General features: G+C 57.4%; 2 protein-coding genes across 2 annotated transcripts in view; one reads left to right on the top strand and one right to left on the bottom strand.

Annotated features, from left to right (window-relative positions):
- The window catches only part of MED24 (mediator complex subunit 24), a 33,371-nt gene extending 32,222 nt beyond the window's left edge, over positions 1–1,149 (bottom strand). Inside the window, exon 1 of the mRNA XM_044248053.1 lies at positions 1,077–1,149. The gene's annotated coding sequence lies outside the window, so the exon portion shown is untranslated. The remainder of the gene's footprint in view (positions 1–1,076) is intronic.
- Positions 780–23,908, top strand: THRA (thyroid hormone receptor alpha). The gene is made up of 9 exons (XM_044248057.1): positions 780–894; positions 11,194–11,557; positions 13,972–14,039; positions 14,644–14,744; positions 16,827–16,974; positions 17,625–17,830; positions 18,790–18,936; positions 19,558–19,816; positions 20,438–23,908. The coding sequence occupies exons 2-9, from the start codon at positions 11,505–11,507 to the stop codon at positions 20,686–20,688; spliced, it is 1,233 nt and encodes a 410-aa protein (XP_044103992.1). The 5' UTR covers positions 780–894; positions 11,194–11,504; the 3' UTR covers positions 20,689–23,908.
- The last annotated feature ends 121 nt before the right edge of the window (positions 23,909–24,029 follow it).

Here is a 24,029-nt window from a genome sequence, read left to right as displayed (position 1 = left end):
TTGAGGAAATAACTGATGAGAGTGACTAGAAAGCCTACATTGGAAGAGGGTGACATTTGAAAGAGGAGGCAGTGGATCAGGTAATAATGTTAGAAATGAGAGGGGAAGGGAGGTAAGGGGAGTAAAACCTTCCAGCGGGATTAAGAACGTGGGATGATTGAGGTAAAAAGGACCCCAGAGGTCACTTGCCCAACCCTCACGTTTTAAGGTTGAGGAAGCTCTGTCCCCGAGAGCGGTGGTGATTTGTTCAAGGTCACACAGTGAGTTACTGGCGAAGAAGGGCCCCTAACTCAGAAACAAATGCTAAAGCTCCTTAGGGTTTGGCATTTAGACTTTCTCGCCGGCTTATAAGGCGCAGACGGCCCGTTGATACTCCCTTCTCCATCCCCATGGTGCAAACCCCAAAACCTCCAATTCTTCCAGCAAGCCAAAGCTATCTTTTTAAAATATGTCACCGAGCACCCCTCCTGCCGGCGGCGCCTGGAGTGGGGCGGGCGAGCGCAAGCGGGGCGGGGGCAGCGGCGGCCGAGGGGCGGCCGGGCGGCTGGCAGGGGTCCCGGGGCGCGGCGGGGGGCGGGGGGCGGGGGGCGGGGGCCGCCGGCGGCGGCGGCGAGGCGGCCTGCAGGGAGCAGCCGCGAGCCGGCCGGGCGCGCCGAGCCCGAGCCCCAGCCGGAGCGGGGCGGGGGAGGGAGGAGCCAAGAGCGGCCGCCGCCTCTGCCGGAGGAGCCGCGGGGCCGCCACACTCGCCCCCCGCCCCCCCCGCGCTCACTCGCACTCACACCCGGGCGCTGGAGGCGGGCGGCCCGGGCCCCACCGGCCCCCCATGGACGCCCCCGGCACGGGGCGCTGAGACCCCGCGTCGCTGCCCAGCCCTGTCCAGCGCGCCACGCCGAGGTAAGGGGGAGGGAGCGAGGGGGCATTAATATGCAAATGCATCGCGATTGATTATGCAAAGCCGTGGGGCTCTAGGTCCAGCTCCCTGGCGGGCTGGGGGGCGCCCGGGGGTACCCGCTGCCAGCCTCGGCTTTCCCCGGCTCCCCGGTCACCCTGTCACAGTCCGGGAGCTCGCAACTTACGCCCTGGGGAAGGGAGGTGTTGCTAGGAGGTCGGTGGGCCCCGGGGTTCGCCGGCAGAGATGGCGTCCGGGCCTCCCCCTCGAGGGCCCGCCCGGCCTCTGTCCGGCCCGTCTGCTGCGCACTCCCGGGCCCGGCCCCGCTGCCGGCCGCCGGAGCTCCCCCGCCCGCCGCGGTTTGTTTACGGTGCGCCGGAGGCCTGCCCCCCCCACCCCCCACCCCTAGCCTCCGAGGCTGAGGCCGAGGCCGAGTGGCCTTTGCAAAGCCGCCTCCAGCTGCGGAGGGTTGTATGAGTGGGGTGGGGGGTGGGCTTGCACTGGCCGGGGGAGAGGGACGTCTCCCCCCACCATTCCACCCGCCTCCCCAATTGAGCATGGCTCTCTGGTTGCAACACTCCTAATTGCAAAAAACGCGGTTTGGAGGGGAGGGAGTGTGTGTGTGTGTGTGTAGCGGGGAGTGTATGTGAGGGTCCCTAGATGATCCAGAGAGTTGCAAGCTGGTGCGGTTGGGGAAGAGAGGGAGGAAGGGACCTGTGTGGAGTGCCCCCCCTTGTTTCCCTCCCTTTGCAACGTGTCTCTGGTGCCCCTTCAGTGCCTGGGGCCCTCCCTTGTCCGGTGTGAAAGAAAGGCCTGCGGCGGGGGGCAGGGATGATAAGGCCAATGGAGAGGGCCACCATTTACAGGGGTGGAGGTCGCAGAAGGAAAGCTGGTGGGATAGGAGCCTGCCCCTCAATGCTGGCTCTGGCCCCAGGAAGGGGAAGATATGAAGGGGGCTGTTGTCCCCAATGAGGGAGGGGAAGCAAATGTGACATGCAGACAGAGATATTCCAACACATACAGCCACATCCATGCACACCCAGGGACACCCAGGCAGACTCAAGGACAGGAGCTGCTGGACACACCCACATGGGGACAAGGGAAGAAGCAGGCTGCCGCTGCACCGGGGAGCTCAAAGGGGTGGGACACACCCACGGGAGACCAAGTGCGAGGAGACCAATCCATGCACATACCCACGCACAGGGTCACACGGAGATGCTGTCACACACGGGCAAGGAGGAGTCACTGTCACCCACACAGAAAAAGTCACTATCGAACGCATGCATGAACACAGAGCAATTGCACACAGTCGCACATTACAAAAGACCCTGTCACTCACAGGCACACACGTGCTAGCATGAGCCCAGTCACACAGGCATCATCGCCTGCCTTGACAGTGACTGTCAGTCAAATGCAAACGCAGTTACACATCAACACATGTATACACAACTTAGCAACAAGTATTTTCCTGGACTCATACTGTGGATCTCCAAGGTTCTGTGTACAACAAAATCTCTACTCTGAGGAAAATCAAATTCATCTCCGTGAAAAGACTTTCCTGCATAGTGGTGCAAAACATGCATTCATGATAATATTCTCCGTCTCTCAGGCTCTATCGGCTTGTCATCCCCCGCCCCCCTCCTTGATGGTGAGCTCCTTGAGACCTGGGAGAATCACTCCAAGAGCTCTGGATCCCACCCAGAGCCTAGCACAGGAAGTGCCCTGTAAATGTTAACTGATTGACTGTGAACTCCAGACACAGGTGTACTCATGTGCACATGGTCCCAGGGACTCAGGTACAGAAGGCATTCACAAGGCTCAGGTTCATGCAGTCACAGGTCTACGCCAAGAGCTGTGTCCAGACATCCCCAGATGTGCATACTGTGGCTGTACAGTCAGGCGCACCCCTAGATGCACACACAGTTGTAGATTTTTTTTTCTCAAGCTTCCTCCTGTCTTCCTCTAGGCTCAGCCTTCTTTTTCTTTCTTCTTCTTCTTCTTCTTTTTTTTTTTTTTTGGAGGGACAGAGAAACAAGAGCAAAGAAAGCAGGGGCAGGGGGGTTCCAGAGGGCCGAGTCATGGGGCTGAAGCAATGTCCAGTGGCTTCCAGCAGCTGAGATTATCCTAGCTGCTGGGTGGTGGGGGTGGGGAGTTGGGGAGGGGCCCCTCTAGCCACCTTGAAAGCAAATGCGGGATCTAGGTGCTTCTGCCAGGGTCGTTTGAGCCTTTCCCGGGGGGCCATTGACTTGCCCCCTGCTAGAGTAGTTCCTGCCTCCCACCCTGAGTCTGGCCCCTTTTCCCACCTCTGCCCTCCTGTCTAAACTTGGACGCCTTCCTTAGGAGGCCGTATGCTGGTGAGTGTCTGGGTGAGTGATGTGTATTTTTGACTTGGAATTTCTCTCTAACACTGTCTCCCTTTTGCTCTGTCTTGCTGTGTCTGATTGTCTCTCTCCTCGTTTCTCTGACAGTCTGGAACTCTCCCCCGGGGCCGCTGCCCCTGTCTACCCCTGCTCTTGTCTCCAGTCTCTGCCACAGCCTCCTTTCTCAGAGCTGGGAACTGGCAGTAATGAGCTTCATACTTTTCCAGTTGTTAATACTCACACCCCGCCCCTTGGTCTGCCTGCCCTGCCTCTGGGGTCAACAAAAGGTTGGGGTGGGAGGGGTGGGGGGCTCAGCTGGCTGCTCAGGACATCCGCTCAGCTGCAGCAGCAAGTTTTGAGGGCCGAGAACGGTGGGGGGAAAGGGACGGGGCGGGGGGGGGGGGCGCGGTCAGGCGACCACTCATGCTGACCTCTTGGGGTGGCAAACCTGCTGGGTAGAAGCCCTGGGTCTGCGGGCCCTGGGTCTGCGGGCTACAGCCAGCTAGCTCCTAAGCAAGCCCGCAAGGAGCCACCCCACCACGCTGACCCACTGGAAAATAGTCGCCCCCATGGGCAGTAGCGGGAGTTGGCAGAGCGCCACTGAGCAGGGTCAGCGGCAGGACTCACAATGGCCTTTCTCCACACCCCTGGCAGCTGAGGTCCACCTCAGAGATGCCCAACAGCTGTGCCCTCTGCCCAAGCCTCCAGAGCTGGGTTCTAGAGGTACAGCTGCCCAGATTATGTGGGAGGCTGAGTGAGGCCCTCTCTCCTGAGTGTAGGCTCCAGCCCACAGTGGGAATTTGAGCAGGGGATAGTGGGGGTAGGGGGCCCAGAGCCCAGGGGGGCATCCAGCGTTTCTCATGCTCCCCGCTAGCCATGACTTGTTTGGATGAGGAGGCATTTGGTACTGATTCTACCCTAGATAATACATAGGCTGCTATAGAGGGGAAGTTGGGGCTCAATCACAGGGGAGACATAGCTGGGTCAAAGAACAAGGTATGATTCTTTTAGCAGATAATACACTCTCATAGTTAAGAGAGGTAATTTTTTTTTTTTTTTTTTTTTTTTTGAGCTGTAGTGCCTGGGTTTGAATCCCAGCTCTGCCACTTGCTGCTTGTATAACACTGGGCAATCGATTTAACCTTTCCCTTGCCTTATCAATAAATTGAGGATGAGAATATCTCATTCAGTTTTTTGAGGATTAGAGGAGTTAGAATATATAAATTGCTTTTACAAGTGCTTCCTGCATAAGAAGCACCGAATGTGTAAGCTGTTACACAGAGGAAGCCTGTGGGTCTGGGGTCCTCTGGATTTCTTGGAGAAGCTGGGCGGAGAATTGGATAGCCAGATGTCCCAGGAATGGGATGGGGTTTGGGGAAGACAGTGGGTCCCTAATCTCCAGCCTCCTCACGCTTCCTGTCACATCCCTCTCCCTACAAGTTTTTGCAACCTGAAACCCTCCTGCCTCTTGCCCTGTAGAGTACAGCACCCTACCTGTCTGCCAGGGACCCAGCATCCCAGACGCCCACCATCAGTCAGTCACTAGTCGTGGCCGATAGATAACAAATTCCCCATCCTTGCACTGAGGGGGAGTGGTGGTGTGAGGGCACTGAGTAAGGACCAATGGGTGGGTGTGGCACCTTGAGGGCCAGGGTCTCTCCTGGGTTGCCTCTCTAACCCTGTGAGTCTGGTGGTAAGACTCCTCTCTCCCCCAAATCCCTTTTCTTCGGCCCCTCCCCTTCAAGGTGCAGCAAGGACAGTGGAGGGATGGCCTGTGGTGGGCCACCGGGGAGCCTCGGGAGTGGGAAGCTAGTCTTAACTTGAGTTCTCACGGTTGCAAAGGGGAATTGTGCCTCTTGGGGTAGGAGGCAAGCATGCCTATAGTGAAGCTAGAGACTGGGTTTTTGCCATTCATTGGTTGCTGATTTTGGCCTGGGTTTTCCTCATCTGGAGACAGTGATGCCCACCTCACTCTGAGTTGAGAGTAAATAACATGATGTGGCCTGACACGTGTGTTCAATCCGGGTTGCAGCCAGGCTTGATAAGCAATGCCTGTGGATCCTCCTGTTCTTCCAGGGCCTAGCATGCTCCAGGGTGGGGATTCACATATCCCCCTGGAACCAGAGACTGTTCCCCATCTCTCTCAGAGGCGTCTGGGGCTGGTGTGTGCTGATGCTTGGGGCGGGGAGGCGGGGGTTGCAATATGATTTTCAGGCATTCAGAGTTGTCTGCTCTTCTCCCTGGCAGGCCAGGGTTGGGGTAACAAAGGGGACTTCCTTGTATGAGGTGGTCCAGAGGGAGGGGTCAGAAGCCCTCTGGGTAGACAAGGAAAGCAAGATGGAACTTTCTGGTGCCCAGGAAATGCTATGGTTGCTCCCCTGCTTTGAGGATGAGCCCTTAGTCTGGGGACTAGGGGCTGGGGTTAAAGGTTATGGGCAAAGGCACAGCCTCACCCTCAGCAGTGGCAAAGAACAGCCCCAGCCCACCTCCCCTTCTTCCTCCTGTCTTCCTCTTCTAAGGAAGAGACAAGATCTTGACTCCCAGTCTGTTTCTGAGCTGTTTCATTTTCTCTTTTACCCAGGCGCGTGGGCGGGGGATAGGGAACGCGGAGCGAGGCTATCGGCTATTGGTGGCTATCGGCATTTTTGTACACATCAGCGAGTGGGTGTGTTGTGCGCGCATCCATGTGTGCGTGTTTTATGCATGTGTGGGCTGGGGAGGGCTCTGAATATCTGCTGGAACCTGGCACCGGGAGCCAGCGGCTCTGCGCATGCGGGGTGAGTGTGTGTGTCTGCACGTGTCCGTGTGTGTGCCGGAGACTCAGCTGCATTTACTTGCTCGAGCGCGCGCGCGCTTCCTCGCGCTCTCTCGCCCTCGCCTGCTGTCTCTTTCGCGCGCACACGTACTCGCGCGCGCGCTCTCTCTCTCTCTCTCTCTCACACACACACAGAATTTTCAATCTCTCTCTCCCCATTCCCTCCCTCCCCCTCTCCCTCTTCTCTAGCACTCGAGCGCTGTCTCTCTCCCCCTCTCCCTTCCTCCCTCCCACTCCCTCCCTCTTCTCCCTCTCTCTCTCCCTCCCTCTCTCTCCCTCTCCCCGCCCCCTCTCTCTGCCTCTGCCAGTTCGGCTTGGGTGGGGGCTAACTCCCGCGTCCCTGGGGTGCCTGGGAGAAACATCCCTGCCTTTCTTTTTGCCTCTACCATTCCCTTTCCTCCTCCGCGATGCTCCCCAGGGCTTGCAGACAGCTCCTTTCTCTGGTCTCCTGGGAAGGAGGGAGCAGGGAAGGGAGGACCCCAAGCCCTGTGCCCATGGTGCCATCTGCAACGAGTGCCTTGGCCCCGTGACATTCATGCCTCCAGCGTTCAGCTGCCCTAGCTCCCAGCTCCGATTACCCTGCCCCTGGCTGGCTGCTGGGGGGAGGGTGGGGAAAATGGGCCATGCCCAGCTTGGGGGTGCTCCTAGCTGTCTTCTTGGCTACTTGGATCTCCTCCTTCCGTTCCTGAGGGGAACTGGGGCAGAGGCAAGAAGTTCTGTGGGTTGGCAGGGAAGGGGCTGAGCTCTTGAGCGTGGGTGTGGGCTTGGGGGATAGAGCTGACCTTTGGACCTGGACACCCACCTTGATGGTGATTGGAGCTGTCTTGGGATGGGAAGAGGGAGAGGAGAGCAGCAGGTGGTTAAGGTTATGGGGTTGGGGGGGGGGTGGGATGCACAGTCTTTCCAGTCTTTGATGTTAATACTGGGCATCTGGCCCAAGTCAAGGCTGCTGTTTATGTCTTTCTGTCTGATCTGCAGGGGAGAGTTTCCTGTTATATTCTTTGGGGGGAGAGGATCTTTTGTTTAAGTAACCATTCGCCCCCATGTCATATCCCCCACCCCCATCTCCCATCCTCTAGCCTCCAAGGCCCCTTGGTGAGCCAGGAGATCAGACCTAAGGGTCACTGCCCTTAAGCTCCAGAATCCCATCTCACTGGGAGCCCTATGAGAGCCCACCAAGCAGTGCTGCCTCCCTCTTCTCCCTCCTGCTTGCCAAGCTGGTGCTGCGTCTGTGTATTCCTCTGCCATCTCATACCTGCCAAATAGTACCTTCCTTCCCGCCTTCACTCCCTTCTTTCCTGGCACCAGGATAACAGTGAGTTGGGTGGGGCCGGCCTACTCAGTCCCTACCTGAGAATAGAATGGGGTGACCTGGGAAAGGAGAAGGAGGTCCTGGCCCAGAGCAGGGGACCTACCCCTTGAGGCCGGTGTTGTGCTGTAGCCTTCACTCTCATCAGGCTCCCAGGGGCTGTTGGTGTTTGCGGTCACCCGTGGGAGTACACGTGGGCCCCGGTGCCAGTGTGCACACAGATGCCTGTTTGCATGTGTGTGCCCCTGTGTGTATTTGGGCTACAGTGTACACCCGGGCCCCCCATCATCACCCTTGTTGTTGCCCGTGGTGTGGAGCCAGGGCGTTATAGCCAGGTTAATGGGGTGTGGGGGGGAATATTCCCCCCCAACACCCTAGCATCAAGCAAAGGGGAAGGGGAAAGGGAGGCGTGAACCTACCCACAGCACTATTAATAGCCCACATGCCAGGCCACCAAGAACCAGCTGTCACCGTGGAAACCATTTCTGCTCCCCCTCCCCCAGCCTCCATGGGGTGGGACTTAGGCGGGGCGTGAAGCACCCCCCACCCATCTTTCTTTGTTACCTTTCTCTCTTTGTCTCCCCTCTCCTTCATTTGTCTCTCCTCCCTACCTCACCCCTTCTGTCCCCCATCCCCCATCTCCTGGCTGCCTTTTCCTCTACTTCATTGTCATCTCAGCTCTACCCCCCCATCCCTGCCCATCTCTTTGTTCTTGCCCCTCCTCATCTTTCTCCCCCTCTTCCTCCACCATCCCTTTTGCCCCTCTCCTCCTCCTCCTCTTCCTCCACTTTTTTCGGGCCCCCTCTATAAGTGTATGTCGTTTCCTCTGTGGTTGGCAAGGAGGAGGGCTGGGCTTTCTTCAGAGCATTAAGGACAAAGTCCAGGGGCCCCAGACAGATGGGGCCAAAAGCCAAGAGCAGACACTCAGAGTAGTGTGTGTAGAATTGGGGGCTAGATTCTGAGGGCCGAAAGTCCCCTTGGGCCCGCAGGACAGCGGAGTGGGGCAGTCCAGCAGTGGGAACCTGGCATAATGCCCACGGATGCCGCATTGGCTTCTTGTCTGTGTCCTCCCCCCCGCCCAGTCGCAGAAGCACTTAAGCTTAATGAAATGCTTCTCCCTCTGTGGGCACCTTGCCCATACTGTCACCCAACAGCTCTTATCTGACAAAGAGGGAGTGGGTGGCCAGCCCACCCGACAGGTGGGTCTTGCCATCCCGCTGTCCAGTCTAGTCTCTGAACCCCGGAGCTCCACCTCTCCTCCTTCAGGCTGAGCCTGCACCCCTGCCGGCATGCACCAGGAGGGAGCTTGAGGAAGTAAGCTGGACTCCAGAAAGTGGGCAGAAAGGCTGCTCTGTGGGGTGGGCATCCCTACCTCACCTTCCCCCTCCCCCACTGCCCTTCTCCTGCCCACCCCTAACATAGGCTCACAGGATCTACACCTTCCTGGGTGCTGGGCCTTCCACTTGCTCTGTGTGGCCTCAGAGGCTCAGGTATGGCCCTAGAGACCAAGGGTCCCCAGGGGTCTCCAAGCTCTTGCTTGGTGCCACGTGAGGGTGCCCCGAGCATGAGGGCAGCACCTGGCTCCTTTTCTCATTGCCAGGGGTCAGGGGAGCCTGGTTGCACCCACGGGCACCGGGGCGCCATTCAGCTGGGCACAGAGGTGGGGCAGAGAGGGAGCGCGCCCCTCCCCCCAGCAGGCATGTGCAAGCCCTTGGCAGTGCCCAGACACATTTGGAGTTAAGGCCGGGCCGGGGAGGGGGAAGGGAAAATAAACATGGTGGCTTAGGTTGGCGCTCCCCCAGGTGTGCCCTGTAGCAACTGGCAGTGGCAGGGTGCAGGAGGAGGGGGTCCTCTAGGGCGATGGCCCTGGGGCGGGAGCTGCCCTGCCATGTGGGTGCTGCTGGTGTGCCCTGCCTGGCCCGGCCCCCAGTGGCTCATACCGGTGCCCATGTACCCTGGCCCTCTTTGCCTGCCCCCAGGGCCCACTCCCCAGGGCTGCCCCTCTCTTAGCATGCCCACTCCTGTGCTCGCCTCCTCCCATCCCTGGGGGCACTTGGGCCTCCGGCTGGCGAGTGGATTTTTCCAGCTTCTGTAAACAAGTGGTGGCAGTGTGCCAGGTGGGCAGGAGACAGGCGGGGGCAGCACCGCGGCCAGGGTGTGCCAAGCACCGAGGCACAGCCTCTGGGGGGAGACAGGGAGACACCCAGACCCAGAGAGACAGAGACATTCAGATACAGACAGACGGACCAAAGGAAGCCTCTCTGGGTGCACATAGACATGGAAACAGAGGCAACAGAAAATAGCCCTCGATTGTCCAGCCCAACCCCCATGACTTCCCTGGCCCCTACCCCTCAGTGCCCTGGCTAAGAGCGGCAGGCCCTAGTGCCCAGGCCCTGGGCATCCCCACCCACTCCCTCTCCTCCCCCTACCTCCACCCCTTAGGGCTGGCTACGCCATTATAAATTTATAACAGGAATTTCTTCACAAGCCAAGAAAAACTTGACCTACTTTCTTGACGGCTCCCTGGCCTAAGGCTTCCCGCTCATTGCCCCCCCACCAACCCCAGTCTCTTGTCCAGCCCCCAGTGCCCAGTCCTGGTCTAAGGGGGTAGCAGGGGCACCACGGGCCACCTTCCTGCACTCCCGCCAGGTTCCTCGTGGTGGGGGCTCGCCTGGATGCAGAGGCCCTGTCCTGTCGCCCTGCCCTGCCCAAAGACCTGACTTATCTCTGTCTCCGCTCCCACCCTGGCTCCTTATCAGTTCCTGGGGGTGGGGCAGGGGGCCCAGGGGCGAGGTCTCTGGTACAGCAGCCACGTGATGGAGGCTGTGTGTGGGGAACATCACCCTTTGTCCCCCTCTCCCAGGCCCACACCTGCCAGTGTGTGCCAACCGTCCGCCTCTGGTCTATAGCCTGTGGTCAGAGGGACAGCGGGGAGGAGGGGAGACCCGGGCTGACACTATCCTGGACCGCAGGGAGGGTCCAAGGCTGGCCTCCGAAACAGGCCATGAGGGTCTACTCCCTGAGCCACCAGCTTGCTAGCTGTGTGAATGGAAATGAGTGATCCAGCTGTCGGAGCCTGGATCTTCATCTCTGGGGTTCTGATGCCTGCTTCAGTTATTCATTCAGGTGGCATGGTAGTTTCCTTTTCCCTTTCCCTTGCTGTCCCGGTGGGTGGCAGCCCAGCCAAACCAACGGGGAAGTCTGGCCCTCAGACTGGGAACTGTGCTCGGGGACCTTATACAGGAAGTTCTGGAGTACCCCCTCCACCCCGGCGGGGGGAGGGAGTCATAATCTGGTCAGCAGCAGGGGGTAGCCTGGCTCCCCACTGTTTCTAGCACCTGTCTCCAGTGAAGGCACTCAGGTGGGCATTCTGGAGCCCTGCGTTCCGCCCCCATGCCCCACCCTTCCTTCTCAGGTACCCCTCACGTGTGTGCTGGAAACTGCTCATCTTGGGTCCCCTCTTGCCCTATAATACAATACGTCTTACAAAAACTCTGCTAGAGGGCTAGTAACAACAGCCAACGATTAATGGAATCAAGGGCCAGACCCTTGACTGAATGTCAGTCTTGACATTCATGACCTGGTACATGATTTCCTCATTCTTTTCCTCCAGACCTTTCCAGTTCGGGGGCTCCAGTCTTGCCTGCTACACCTGTTGATCTGACGGGTTGTGCTAACCCCCTCTCCATGCTTGCCCTCCATGCCCGCCACCATCTTGTTAGAAGCTCCCAAGAACCCAGACTATTGCCACCAAAGGAATCCTGTCTATGCACTCCCACCACGGCGCTGCCTTATCCCCACCTCTCTCCTGTCTTTGCAGGGACTTCTGGACGGGACAAGACTCTAAAGCTACTCTCCCAGTCCAAGACAACCCCCCTCCCCGAGTCCCGCCTCGGACCCAGCTTGCCCTCAGTCCTACCACCTGCCACTCCCTGGCTGCTCTCACCGCCCGCCCCCCTTGGGGCACAGGGCATGGTGTGAAAGGCCAAGTGCTGAGGCGGGCACCATGGGTGCTGTGCCCTAGGACCTGGGTGGCAGGGGGTGGGTGGCCTGTGGGTGTGCCGGGGGGGCCGTTGTGCCCACCCCAGTCTCTTGGCGTGCTGGAGGGCATCCTGGATGGAATTGAAGTGAATGGAACAGAAGCCAAGCAAGGTGGAGTGTGGGTCAGACCCAGAGGAGAACAGGTAATGGGTCCCGCAGCCAGGTTGTGCCAATTCCTGGGCATGACGTGCTCATCACTTGGCTCATCACCTGGCTGGGCAAATGAGAGCTGAGCTCGGGCCTTTTGAGCACCTCTGGAGGGATGGGCATGAAACCAGCAAGCCTGCCGCCTACCTTTGCCCAGGAGATGAGGTCATGGCCACATGTGACAGAGAATTAGGCACTTGGATTGAGAGATGTCCGTTTCGGAGTGGGGGAGGTGACAAAGACCAATTACAGGCTGCAGGCACGTGGCTCATCTCTTGACAGTGCTGGGAAACCTGGCATGCCCTCCCAGCGTCCCTCAGCCCCCCTCACCTGAGCATGTGGAAGGCAGGCAGTCTTGCCGTTTTCCCCCTCTGCCTACCAGACCAGTGTGTGGCCCAGAAGCTATGGTGCCTGGGACATGACATTTAGGGCACACGCACCCGTGACTGTTGGTCCCAGCCCATGCTTATATTCGGAACCTTTTGGGAGCCCCACAAGCTCTTCCTTGTTCATGAGCAAGAGCGGGCACTGCCGTGGCGCTCCTCCCAGGAAGTGGAAGTGAATGCCAGCTCTGAAGGGTTTACTCACACGTGGAGGAGGACTCAGCCCTGCTCATACAACTAGGGATGCATTACCTGGGAGCTGCGTGGCTCTTGAGGAGCCCGGAGGGTCTCTGCTTCCCCCTTCGGGCCCAAGTGGCACAGAGCTCTGTCCCAGTTGGCATGAAGTCCCAAGAGCTGGGTACAGCCTGTGCCTATGGCCAGGGAGAGGGTGGGGGTGGGGGTGCTCCAGGGAGGAGTGTGGTTGTTGCCTTGGAGACCAGATCTTGAGCCAAGAGGTCAGAGGCTCAGCTAGGCAAAGCCTTGGGGCTCAAGTCTAGGTCCCCAGAGGGATGGAGGAAGTGGATGAAGCTGGCACTTGGGTAGGGCACCCTAGGTATCCCTCCTCAAAGCCCTCCCCAAACCCAGGGGGGCTCTGAAAAAGATCTGGCCTGTCACTGCATGGCTTTCACTTGCAGCCTTCTGTATCCTTCCTGCCCAGACTTCTGTGAGTCTGGGCGAGTCTGCTTTTAATTCAGAGAGAAGCAGGAATGCAGGTTCCTGGTCCCCCAGAGCTTCATGCCCTCCCCCATCATCCTCCCCTCCCCCAAGTCCCTGCGCCACCTTGTGGCACTCCCTGGAACTGCACCCAGAGGCTGTGAGTCGTCACTGCTGAAAACCGCCAGCTCAACGGGAGGTGGCGGGGGGGGGGGGGGGGGGGGGGGGGGGGCGGCTAGCCGGCTTGGAGTTCTCCCATACCCACTCCTGCTGGTGGGAGGAGGGAGATCTGAGTCTCCAGTGGTTGTAGAAATCAGACAGGGGTAATCCCCAGGGGTCCCACAGCGCAGACTTGTCCGGGACTGTGACCCTGGCCAAGGTCACTGTGTCAGTGTGTTGGGAGCTGCATCAGGCTCCAGGGGGCGGAGCCCTGCAACATGGCACACGCAGGGTGGGTGTGGGAGGTTATACAATCCGTGCACGCATGTAGAGGCTTATGTAACCTGTGTGTGCTGAGGTTATGTAACACGTATGGGCAGAAGCTGGTGACATATATGTGCAGTGGCTGAGGGGTGCTAACACCTTGCATGGAGGGGCTCAGAGGGCTTGTCCTGGCTCTGACGCCAAGGTGCAGCCTCACCAGGTGCAGGTGGACCTCCGGTTTCTTGCTCTGCTAAATGGAGGCCACGAACAGGGTGACGCTGGAAGTGTCTTCTTACTCTCATATTCCAGGTTCCAGGCTCTAGTGGCTCAGCACTATATGTTTTCAATCACTGTGGTTATTCATGACCAGGAAATCAGGCAACATGTTTCCTGGGGGGAGGGGTGGTATTGGTAGGAGTCTGTCCAGGGGATTGTATATCTAGAGGTCATATAATGCACTTGAGAATGCCCTGAGAGTTTCATGGATACGTAGATTCTGGTGTTTATTTCTTCTGCTTAGGTTTATTTTGAAGGCTGTGTGGTTATTCACGTGCACTGGTCTTATTTTAGGTATTTGTGTGTACTCTAAAGGTTCTATAGCTCTAAGCATGTCCTGAAGATTCTTTTTGCATTAAGTGTCATGTATTGAAGGCTTAACCATGTGGATTTCTTGTAGATTGTGGGTGTTTAAGGTTCTCAAATGCATGCGTGTGTGTGTGTGCATTTGGACCCTAGAACATGCCTGTGTCCCAGCCAAGCCCTTTATCTCTCTCCCCAAAGCTTGTAGATAGCTAGACCCTCGTCAGTGTTGTCAGCTGACCTAGGGGTAGAGGTAGGATGAGGACACAAGATGGAGGGAGTCGGGCTTGGGGGATTATGTAAACCTATTGGATGAGAAGGGGGCTGCCCGAAGACTGCTCTGTGATTCTGCCCACTTTGCCCCCATCCAGTGCCAGGTCACCAGATGGAAAGCGAAAAAGAAAGAACGGCCAATGTTCCCTGAAAACCAGCATGTCAGGTGAGCCTGGCTGTGTGTTCCCTCTTTCCCTGCCCTCAATCCCATCAAAACAGCCCTGGGACCTTTTGGGTCCTGGGCGTGGACCAGCAGCTCCTGTGTCCCTTGGGGAGAACCTCCTAGAGGGTTTGGGATGGACTTGCCTGGAGGTGAGAGGGGTGATAAGGGCATGCTCCAGCCTTTGAAGATGGATTAGGTCAAGAAGGGCCTCTTCCCTTCTCCGCTAACCCCCTTGCCTGAGGTAGCACTGCCCCATGCCCCCAGATCAGGGTCTGGGCTAAAGGGCCAAGGAACTGTATTCCCCTGAGATGAGCTGCTGACCTGTGCTTCTCCTTCTCCTACATTCCCCGCCCCTCAGATGCAGCAAGAGAAAATCCTTGAATGGGCAGTTGGAAGAACTGGGATTCTCTATGTTCTTAGGGAAGGGGATGGACAAGGTGACCTCTGATTTGTCTCCAGGATTCTACCTGGACACAAAACCCCGTCCAGGAGGCTGGGCTAGGGGATGGGCCAGGAAGGAAAAGCTGGGGGATGAAGAAAGTGTAGAAGCCTCTCTGCTGGGGGCCCAAGCCATGCCTGCCTGCCTGCCTCCCTTCCTCCCTCCCAGGGTATATCCCTAGTTACCTGGACAAAGACGAGCAGTGTGTCGTGTGTGGGGACAAGGCAACCGGTTATCACTACCGCTGCATCACTTGTGAGGGCTGCAAGGTATGGACCAGCCAGCTCCTGCCCCTCCCCCACCACCTAAGCCCCCATCTCACCCGCCTTAAGGCCCTCCACACCCAGCAAGGACAGCCCTCTAAACATGTCACCTGAAGCCCACCTGTTGCACCCCCATTGCTCTCTTTCATCCATTTGTTCATTCACAGTCTCTGCTCTGCCACTCATACATAAGATACCTAATTTCTCCGGGCTTCAGTTTCTTCATCTATAAAATGGGGATAATCCTGCTACCTACTTCAGAGAGCTGTTGGGAGAATTAAATGAGCTAATTCATATAGAGTATTTAGAACAGTGCCAGGCACGTCAGAAGCTCTCAGTAGACCCCAGCTATTGTCCATCCATTTGGTGAATCAGGTATAAGGGATGTAGTACGCACTCTACCTTCCAGCTGCTCACAGCCTACCAGAGAAAGACATGCTAGAAATGCTAGAAATTTCAAAATGTGGTTCAGGGGCCACTGGTAGTGCTAGTTCAGTGCTGAGCCTTGGGCCCTGTTCCCACCGTACTCATTCAGAACTTTTCGTGGTGAAGCCTTTGTGGACTCTGCCTTGAAACAGGTTCCCAGTTGCTTCCCCTGCACCTAGAAGAGGGAGAACCAGTGCTTGAGGGGGGCATGGTGGGGCCCAGAGCAGGAGAGGATGCCCAGCTGCCCCTGGGCAGACGGGACAAGGTCATGGGCGTGGGGAGCCTTAATTAGGTCTCACTTTGTTCATCTTAACCTGTGAGGGTTTTCCAGGATCATCACCTCGTGAAAATGTAAGACATTCCAAGAAACAAAAGTATTTAAAAATATGTTAAGGCTTCAAGTTCCTCTCTCTCTCAGTATCAACCTCAACAAGAGCCCCAGGTATTTAGGGTCCCACAGCAGGATTCCTGGAGGCAATTCAAGCAGGTGTAACATAGAGCAAGGACCCTCACTCTCCACAACAGCTGAGTTCCAGAGGAGCAGCCCAGAAAGACAGAAATGCCCCGCCCCCCAGAGTCTGATGCTGCAGGTCTAGAGTGAGACCCAGGAGTTGGATTTTTCGTAAATGCATTAGATGATTTCAATGCCCTGCAGAATCAGTGAGCTCGGACCTTTGGCCCGTACCTCACTCGGGTCATTCTATCTCTCCTGCCCCTTTGGGCGGATCGCTTAATCTCTCCAAACTTCAGATTCCTAGTGTCAAAATGGGTTCCTACCTCAAGGGGCTGACACAGCATCGAATGTGATGATGCACCAAAAAAAAAAAAGAGAGAGAGAGAGAGAGAGAGAGGCTTATATGTGCCCCACAGTGAGTGGTCTGTACATATTAGCTCTTGGTATTGTTCCTGCCCTCTTGCTTTTTTTTTTTTTTAAGATTTTATTTATTTATTTGACAGAGATCACAAGGAGGCAGAGAGGCAGGCAGAGAGAGAGGGAGAAGCAGGCTCCCTGCTGAGCAGAGAGCCCAATGCAGGGCTTGATCCCAGGACCCTGGGATCATGACCTGAGCTGAAGGCAGAGGCTTTAACCCACTGAGCCACCCAGGCACCCCTGCCATCTTGATTCTTGAGGTTTTTCCTTTAAAGCAAAGATGAAACCCAAAGTCTAGACTTAAACAGTTTCTCTTAAAGCTCCTAGTATCCATACACAATGCCTTTTCCTGAAATTTTTTTATACCCCCTATTTCAAGAATTCCACCTGTGTGAGCAGCAGACAACATGTATAAGGACGGTTTCAGGGAGGAGGAGTTTTATTTTCCGAATTGTTTAGCAAGATGGAAAATGAGGTATCCGTTGGACTTCCAGAGCTGCTCTTCCTTCAGGCGTCCAGCCACATGACACCATCCCAGGCTCATGACTCTGTACTGTGGTCCTCATCTTACCCCTGCCCCCACCACCACCCATGCACCCCTGCCCCTCCGCAGCCTAAGAGCTGAGGGCACATATTTCTAAGGTCCTTTGGCCCAGCCAAGGAATCCTGGACTTGCTGCTGTCAGGAGGAGGCCAGCTTCCCTCACTCACCCCCCACACCCCAGTGAACTGCGTGGTCGGTCAGAGAAGGGGAGGTCCCGATCACTCCATGCTCCCTCTCCCTCCCCCCAGGGTTTCTTTCGCCGCACAATCCAGAAGAACCTCCATCCCACCTACTCCTGCAAATATGACAGCTGCTGTGTCATCGACAAGATCACCCGCAACCAGTGCCAGCTGTGTCGCTTCAAGAAGTGCATCGCCGTGGGCATGGCCATGGACTGTAAGGGGATGGGGGGGCCAGGTTGAGCCAGGTGGCTGCAGGTGGGAGAGTTCGGATCTGACTGTTTCCTGCCGGGGGATCTTCAGGGCCCACACCTAGAAAGGCAGAGTGACAATCCGGGTCAGGCTGATGGTGGAATTTAGTCCCTGCTGCCCTTAACCCCCCGGGGGAAGAGGAAACAGAAGATCCCTGTATGAGCCCTACACGTGGGTCCCAGTGCCCACCTGCCCTTCTGCACACCAGGGCCTTAGAGTTGTTGGGCAGAAAGAAGTCCTGAGTACCCCAGCCTAGCACAGTGTTGTTGACTGTAAGAGAAGCCACCCGGCTTTTGGGTGAGAGAAGGCAACTTGGATCTGCTAGGGCTCGGGGGTAGCAGAGTCTTCTAGTAACCACTGCTGTCGTCACCCTTTAGCCCAGGACGTGATAGTCATCCAGATCAGCTCAATTTGGAGTTGACAATCCCAGTTGATTATCCTGATCCAGAAGTTGAGGGGCACAACAAGTTGTGCCCCCCAACATCTAGGTGATTTGGGAAGTCACTTAACCTTTCCGGCCTTCAGTCTCCCAACTTGTACATTGGGAAGAGTAGTTTCGGAGCAGGCCTTGGAGGGTGCCATGCAAAGGGCATCATGTCTCTTTGCCGTTGACAGTGGTTCTAGATGACTCTAAGCGGGTGGCCAAGCGCAAGCTGATCGAGCAGAACCGGGAGCGGCGACGGAAGGAGGAGATGATCCGCTCCCTGCAGCAGCGACCAGAGCCCACTCCCGAAGAGTGGGACCTGATCCATGTTGCCACAGAGGCCCATCGCAGCACGAATGCCCAGGGCAGCCACTGGAAGCAAAGGCGGAAATTCCTGGTAAGGAGAGAGGGGCCTCAGGGAGGGCGGCAGTCAAGTGCCGGGGAGGCAGAGCGAGCTCAGAGCCTTGCCTCCTTCAGGAAGCCTTCTCAGTTTAATCCGATCTGAAGATAATGCTCTCTGCAACTTGGCAATCCTGAATCATGCTCCTGTGTGTGTGGGTTGCTGCCTGTTCCATCTGACTGGGGGCTCCAGGAGTACAGGACCAGGCCTTCCTCATTGAATTTCCAGAGAGCAGGGGCCATCTCTCTTCTTTTTCCTGCCCATAGTGACTGGGAGGAGAGGGTGAGGACAGTTATGTAACAGCACTTGGGGGCACCTGATGGGTGCCAGGCATTGTGTTAGGCAAAACTGAGTGCTAAGTGAATGGTCAGCTGGGGTAGAGATGGATGGTTGGTTGTATATGGCAAGTGAAGGCAGAGAACTGGTGTCTGCTTCCTGGGGGAGTGTGCCAGTAGACTGGCAAGAGCACAGGCTCTGACCAAGCACATGTGTGTATATAATGGTCAGGAGTCCGACTGCCTGGGTTCTGATCCTGGTTCTATCACTTACTAGTCATGTGACATTGGGCTTATTACTTAGCTGCCCTATGCCTCAGTTTCCTCATCTGTCAAACAGTGATAAGTAGAACATCCTCCTCGTAAGGTTAAATGAGATATATAAAACAAGTTGCCTTGTGCCTAGCTATTAAATATTCAATAGCCATAGCTTCTATTATTATGATATTACTTCTACTACTGTTATGGTCATTGTTATTATTAGCCAGCTTGGAGCTCTGGCTCTGATCTGTTCTCTGCCCCAAGGTGAAGGAGAAGCCTTAGGCCCAGGACACAGCTGTCCCGGGTACTGGAAGCCCCACTTCCCCAACCTGCCTTGGAGCTCCCCCTGGTGGGCAGGGAGCCTCAGTGAGAGGTTGAAAGGGGGCTGCAGCCCCAGCTGACCCCTGTCTCATCCTTCAGCCGGATGACATCGGCCAGTCACCCATCGTCTCCATGCCGGATGGAGACAAGGTGGACCTAGAGGCCTTCAGCGAGTTTACGAAGATCATCACCCCGGCCATCACCCGTGTGGTGGACTTTGCCAAAAAACTGCCCATGTTCTCCGAGGTGAGTGGCAGATGGGAAGAGGCTTGGTGCCACACTGGAGGGGAACCTGCGGCTGCTCCCTGGCTCCCCCGGTGTCAGCACGTGCTCATCTGAGGTTCCCTGGACAGGGAACAATTCCTGGTCAACACACAGTGAACACACATCGAAAACACACACGCGCGCACGCACACACACACACACACACACACACCCAAACAATGCCTAAGGAACTAAGAGGTTCCAAGTGTCCAGTCTCCCCAACCCCTCCCTGCCCTTCTCCCCACCCCACCCCTACATAGCCACTCTGGCTCTAGCAGCTTGAATGCTCTCATTTCAAAGAGCGCTAACTCTGGACCCCAGCTCTCCTACGGGCTGTGTGACCTTGGCCATGCTACCTAACTGCACACCTCACGTTCCCCTTCTGCAGTGGGGCTGGAGATAATGACGGGAGCTAACTCAGAGGCATAATTGTGAGGTTTAATGACATGGGTCATGCCCGTGGCCCAGAGCAGGGTTAGCTGTTCAGAGTACACCGTCCTGGCTGAGGCCAGTAGTGACCTCACAGCTCCCAGAGGACACTCCACAAGAGATGCTGGAGGTGGGGGGCATGCTGAGTGTTCCTGTGGCCCTGCCGCTCTACAGCTGCCTTGCGAAGACCAGATCATCCTCCTGAAGGGGTGCTGCATGGAGATCATGTCCCTGCGGGCGGCTGTCCGCTATGACCCCGAGAGCGACACCCTGACGCTGAGCGGGGAGATGGCCGTCAAGCGGGAGCAGCTCAAGAATGGCGGCCTGGGCGTGGTCTCCGACGCCATCTTTGAACTGGGCAAGTCACTCTCTGCCTTTAACCTGGATGATACGGAAGTGGCTCTGCTGCAGGCTGTGCTGCTAATGTCAACAGGTACCTGCCTTCTGGCTGGGAGGGCTCGGAAGCTTCCAGGGGCCCAGAGCTCGGCTGGGCCCTGGGCCTATCACTGTCCTTTTCCTTGAATCCTACAGTCTTTCTCTGTCCTCCATGCTTACCTCTGTCATCAGGCCCATTCTCTGCCCCCTAACCCCTGCTCTGTCACCCATCCCCTCCTTGGTTCTGATGTCCAGGCCCATCTGTTGCGTCCCCATGCCCCCTCTGCTCCTTGTCCCATCTTCACCCCATTCTTTCTCTCAGCACCCCCCATCTGCTCTCTGTTGCCCACATTTGCCTTTGTTCCCCTACCTGCCAGGTAGCTTCTGTCCCCCGTCCCTCCTCTGTCCTCCGTCCCCTCTCTCTGCCCCTCTTCCCCTCTTCCCACCAAACCTTCTCTTTGACCCCCCCCAGTCGTGCCTGTCTCCAGGTTTCCCCCGCTCTTCACCCTCTCAGTCCCTTTACCTCTCCAAACCCCCAGCACCCCAGCCTCCTCCTCAGCCCTGCCCTTGCTCCTGTGCCTGCACTGCGCTGTGTTCCCCTCGCTTTCCCCCGCCGGAGCCCCGCTGCCTCTGCCTCCCTGCGTTCACTCACCCTCACGCGCCGCCTCCTCCCCTGCAGACCGCTCGGGCCTGCTGTGTGTGGACAAGATCGAGAAGAGTCAGGAGGCGTACCTGCTGGCGTTCGAGCACTACGTCAACCACCGCAAACACAACATTCCGCACTTCTGGCCCAAGCTGCTGATGAAGGTGACTGACCTCCGCATGATCGGGGCCTGCCACGCCAGCCGCTTCCTCCACATGAAAGTCGAGTGCCCCACCGAACTGTTCCCCCCACTCTTCCTGGAGGTCTTTGAGGATCAGGAAGTCTAAAGCCTCAGGCGGCCAGAGGGTGTGCGGAGCTGGTGGGGAGGAGCCTGGAGAGAAGGGGCAGAGCTGGGGGCTGAGGGAGGCCCCCCACCCCTCTTCTCTCCTTCCTCTCATCCTCGGATAGATTCAGCTCCCACACACCCCCCCAACCCCCGCACTGCCCGTCCCTCCTCAGAACCTCCAGCCCTGGGACAGGGCAAACACACGAACTTGCTATGAAAAGGACAGTGTGGGAGGCTGGGGGACCGTGTCCTACAGTTCCCAGGACCCCGTCCTCTAAGAAGGTAGGGGAAGGGAGGGAGAACTAAGAGGGGACAAGCCATCTTGACCGTAGGGGATGGAGGAATGTGGGGTGGGGGAAGATGCCCTCTACTCAGCCCCTACACACACATACAAGAGAGAGCCCCCCACCCCCCTGCCCAGTTCCTTGACCGAGGTTCCCCCTCCAGGCTAAGGGCCTCTCTGCTTCCCCAGACTCCTGGGTGCAAAGAAAGGCTTGGCTTGGCTCCTCCCCCACTGGAGGTTAAAAATTAGTCATTCTAACTGCACTTTGGAAACCAGGCAAGGGGAGAAGATAAATGAAGAAAAACTAGACAGAGAGAAAAAGAAAAAAAAAAGAGTGAGCGACTGATAGAGAGAGAGAGAGATGATATTAAGTTATTAACCAAGGCTGGCCCCTTCCCACCCCTAAGCACTTTGAGAGCTGCCCCTCCTCCCCCCAAATCAGAGAGAACTGCCCCCCATACCAGGTCCCCGAGGGTAGGGCTGCCGATCAGAGCTGTGAGTTAACACAACAGGGTCCTGGCCATCCCTCCTTGCCTTGCCCCTCCCTCTGTGCCCCTTTGGCACCCCCTGCCCAGTGCCCCCTCTGCTCTCTACCACTCGTGCCCGCTGAGTTCCATCTACCTCTCACGCTGGATGCCAGCCGGCCCCTCACCAGCCTGCCCTGCTGCCCACACAGCCCCCTTTTCAAGTGCCCAGTCCCAGGGGCCTCTCCCTGTCCCCCAACCCCTTCCACACCTTGGCACCCACACAGGAAAAACTGTGGCTCCCCCTCCTGCCCTCCTCATACCTGCAGTATTAGCTACAATCCAGATGCTGCTGCCCTGGGGGGGCGGTGGGGGGCCGTGTGCGTGAGCTTCTCCCAGAGCCTCCACCCCCTTAGGACCCTGTCCCCATCTGTCTTCTGGGCTCTCTCTAACCTCTGCCCTCTTTCTTCCCCACTCCCACTCAATGCACTAACCCAGACTCTGGGCAGGCAGGCACCAGAATGGGGGTGCCTAGACAAATGGCACTTAGTTGGGGCCCCAGGGGAGGGGGCGGTTGGTGCTCCTCCTTTTTTCTTTGAAGCTCTTTAGGCCAGCCGCCCCTCTGCCCCTAGGACCCCTTTCCCCTCTTCTTTTCTCTAATTCAGGGACTTTGGCTTGAGCCACCTCCCACCCTCCTGGGGAGGAGTGCTCTGTTGGTCTGCACTTGGGTGAGCTGCTCTCCTCCTCTTCCTTTTGGCGATTGCCCACTGCCCACTCCACAGGGGAGAGAGGGAGGGAGGAGGTAGCCCTCCCATGGGTTGGGGGAGGAGGGCGGGGAGGGACAGAGCAGACCAGAGGGCCCTGGGCTCAGGGCTGCATGTCGGCAGGGATGGATGGGTGGACACAGATGCCCCCGGAAGCCATGGGGAATGGGGCAGGGGCAGGGGGGAGGGTGCCAGGGCTTCCTGCGCTTTGCACTATTGGGGCAAAAATGTCTTAAGCAGTGGGGAACCTGCCACCCCACCCTGACCCTCAGCCTGCCACAGCCCCCTACACACACACACAGAGACACACACACACACACACACACACACACACACGGGAAGGCAATGCTATGCTGCCCATCAGGGCGTGTCCTGCCCCTGCTGTCCAGGTGTTCTGACGGGGGTGGAGGGCCTGGAAGGGTATCTGCTGTCACCTGTGCATGTGCCTGCCCTGCCCTTGGGCTCGTGGGCTGCCCCTGCTGTCTTTGTCTGTCTCTATCCTCTCTCTCTCCTGGGGTACTGATTCCTGTATTACTCCAGTCCCATGAGTTAGCCCTCTCGTACCCTCCTCTGGGGGTACACCACCCCTAGGGGCCCAGTGGAATTCCTGACCTGTCTGCTGTCTCCCCCATCCTTCCATCCCCACCTCCACCCTGCACCCCCATCCCCATTCTCAGCCATGGACATGGTGGAGAAAAGGCCTTGAAGGGGCTTGGCCTCTTCCCGGCACTTGGGAATCCCTCCCCACCCCCAATCATATGAGCTGTGATCCCCTACTCCTCCCCCATCTCTGACCCCTCCCCCCTCACTCTAGGTGATGTGGGGCGTATGTGTGCGTTTCTCTGCGTGAATGTGTGAGCAAGTACACGTGGTGGGGCAGGAGCCAGGGGACTCAGGAGCGCCACGCACCTGCTCTAGAGAGGCAGCTGTCCCAGTCCCTGCTTTGGAAGTGGGGGACAGGGCCCTCTCCTGGGGGCCATTGGTGCTAATGAGGGGGATGGCCTTGATGTGGGTGCTCAGCATGCCTCCCCCAGTATTGGCCCAGGGCACTAGGGCAGGCGGGGCGGGGCAGCAGGTGCAGTATTGGTGGGAGGAGGGACTGCTGGGAATGGGCCAGGCCAGGACAAGGGGGTGCCAGAGCCATGACCACTCCCCCGTGCCCACCACCCACCTCTCCATCTCAGTATCCCCCCCATCACTCAGAACACACATACCTCATCCAGCCTCCTCCCTGCTCAGCCTTGGGGAGGGTGGGGGTGGAGGAGCCCCTACCCCTTCCCCTGGTGGCGGGTCTACAGGGCTGGGAGAGGGCAGGGCGTGTGACACAGACACCGTCCATAAGGGGGACAGTAATTCCTGCCCCAGGAACTCTTGGGTGGGGGGAGGGGGCACTTCCCTGGAGGCGCTACTGAATGTATGAGAAGCTGGTGCTGGGGTGGGGGGAGGGGGGTAATGGCCAGAAACAGGGAAGGAGGTAGGTCCCCTTCCCCAGGGAGGGGTGGGGAGACCGGTAGGGGTGACTTGGGGGGCTCCTACTCCTGCCCCACGTTGACAATCAGTATGTCTGTTACGTGCGATTTTTCACCCCGTTGTGTTTTGGGTCAGGATTTTAAAGAAAGATATTTTTATGGTAATTGTTGCTCGTCTATTTTACTATATATTTATGTAATAAATATATGATGAAAATAACCCCCTTGGGCACCCCCCTTAGACTTGTGTGCTGTTTCCCTGTATCCTCCCATCTGCTGGCAGAGTACCCACCCCACAAACTGACCAGATGGAGAGGTGTGCCCCAGCCTTGGCAATATTTCCACTCCACCGCCCCCACCCC

The sequence above is a fragment of the Neovison vison genome, chromosome 5 (genome assembly GCF_020171115.1).
Source record: "Neovison vison isolate M4711 chromosome 5, ASM_NN_V1, whole genome shotgun sequence".
Taxonomy (NCBI): domain Eukaryota; kingdom Metazoa; phylum Chordata; class Mammalia; order Carnivora; family Mustelidae; genus Neogale; species Neogale vison.
The sequence above is the reverse complement of the archived record's forward strand: the minus strand, read 5'-3'. Positions and strand labels throughout refer to the sequence as shown.

Excerpts from the sequence above, each read along its gene's own strand:
- THRA (XM_044248057.1), top strand. The coding sequence starts at position 11,505 with ATGGAACAGAAGCCAAGCAAGGTGGAGTGTGGGTCAGACCCAGAGGAG. Across the intron at positions 11,558-13,971 it reads TCAGACCCAGAGGAGAACAG|TGCCAGGTCACCAGATGGAA; the intron begins GTAATGGGTCCC and ends GCCCCCATCCAG. Across the intron at positions 14,040-14,643 it reads CCTGAAAACCAGCATGTCAG|GGTATATCCCTAGTTACCTG; the intron begins GTGAGCCTGGCT and ends CCTCCCTCCCAG.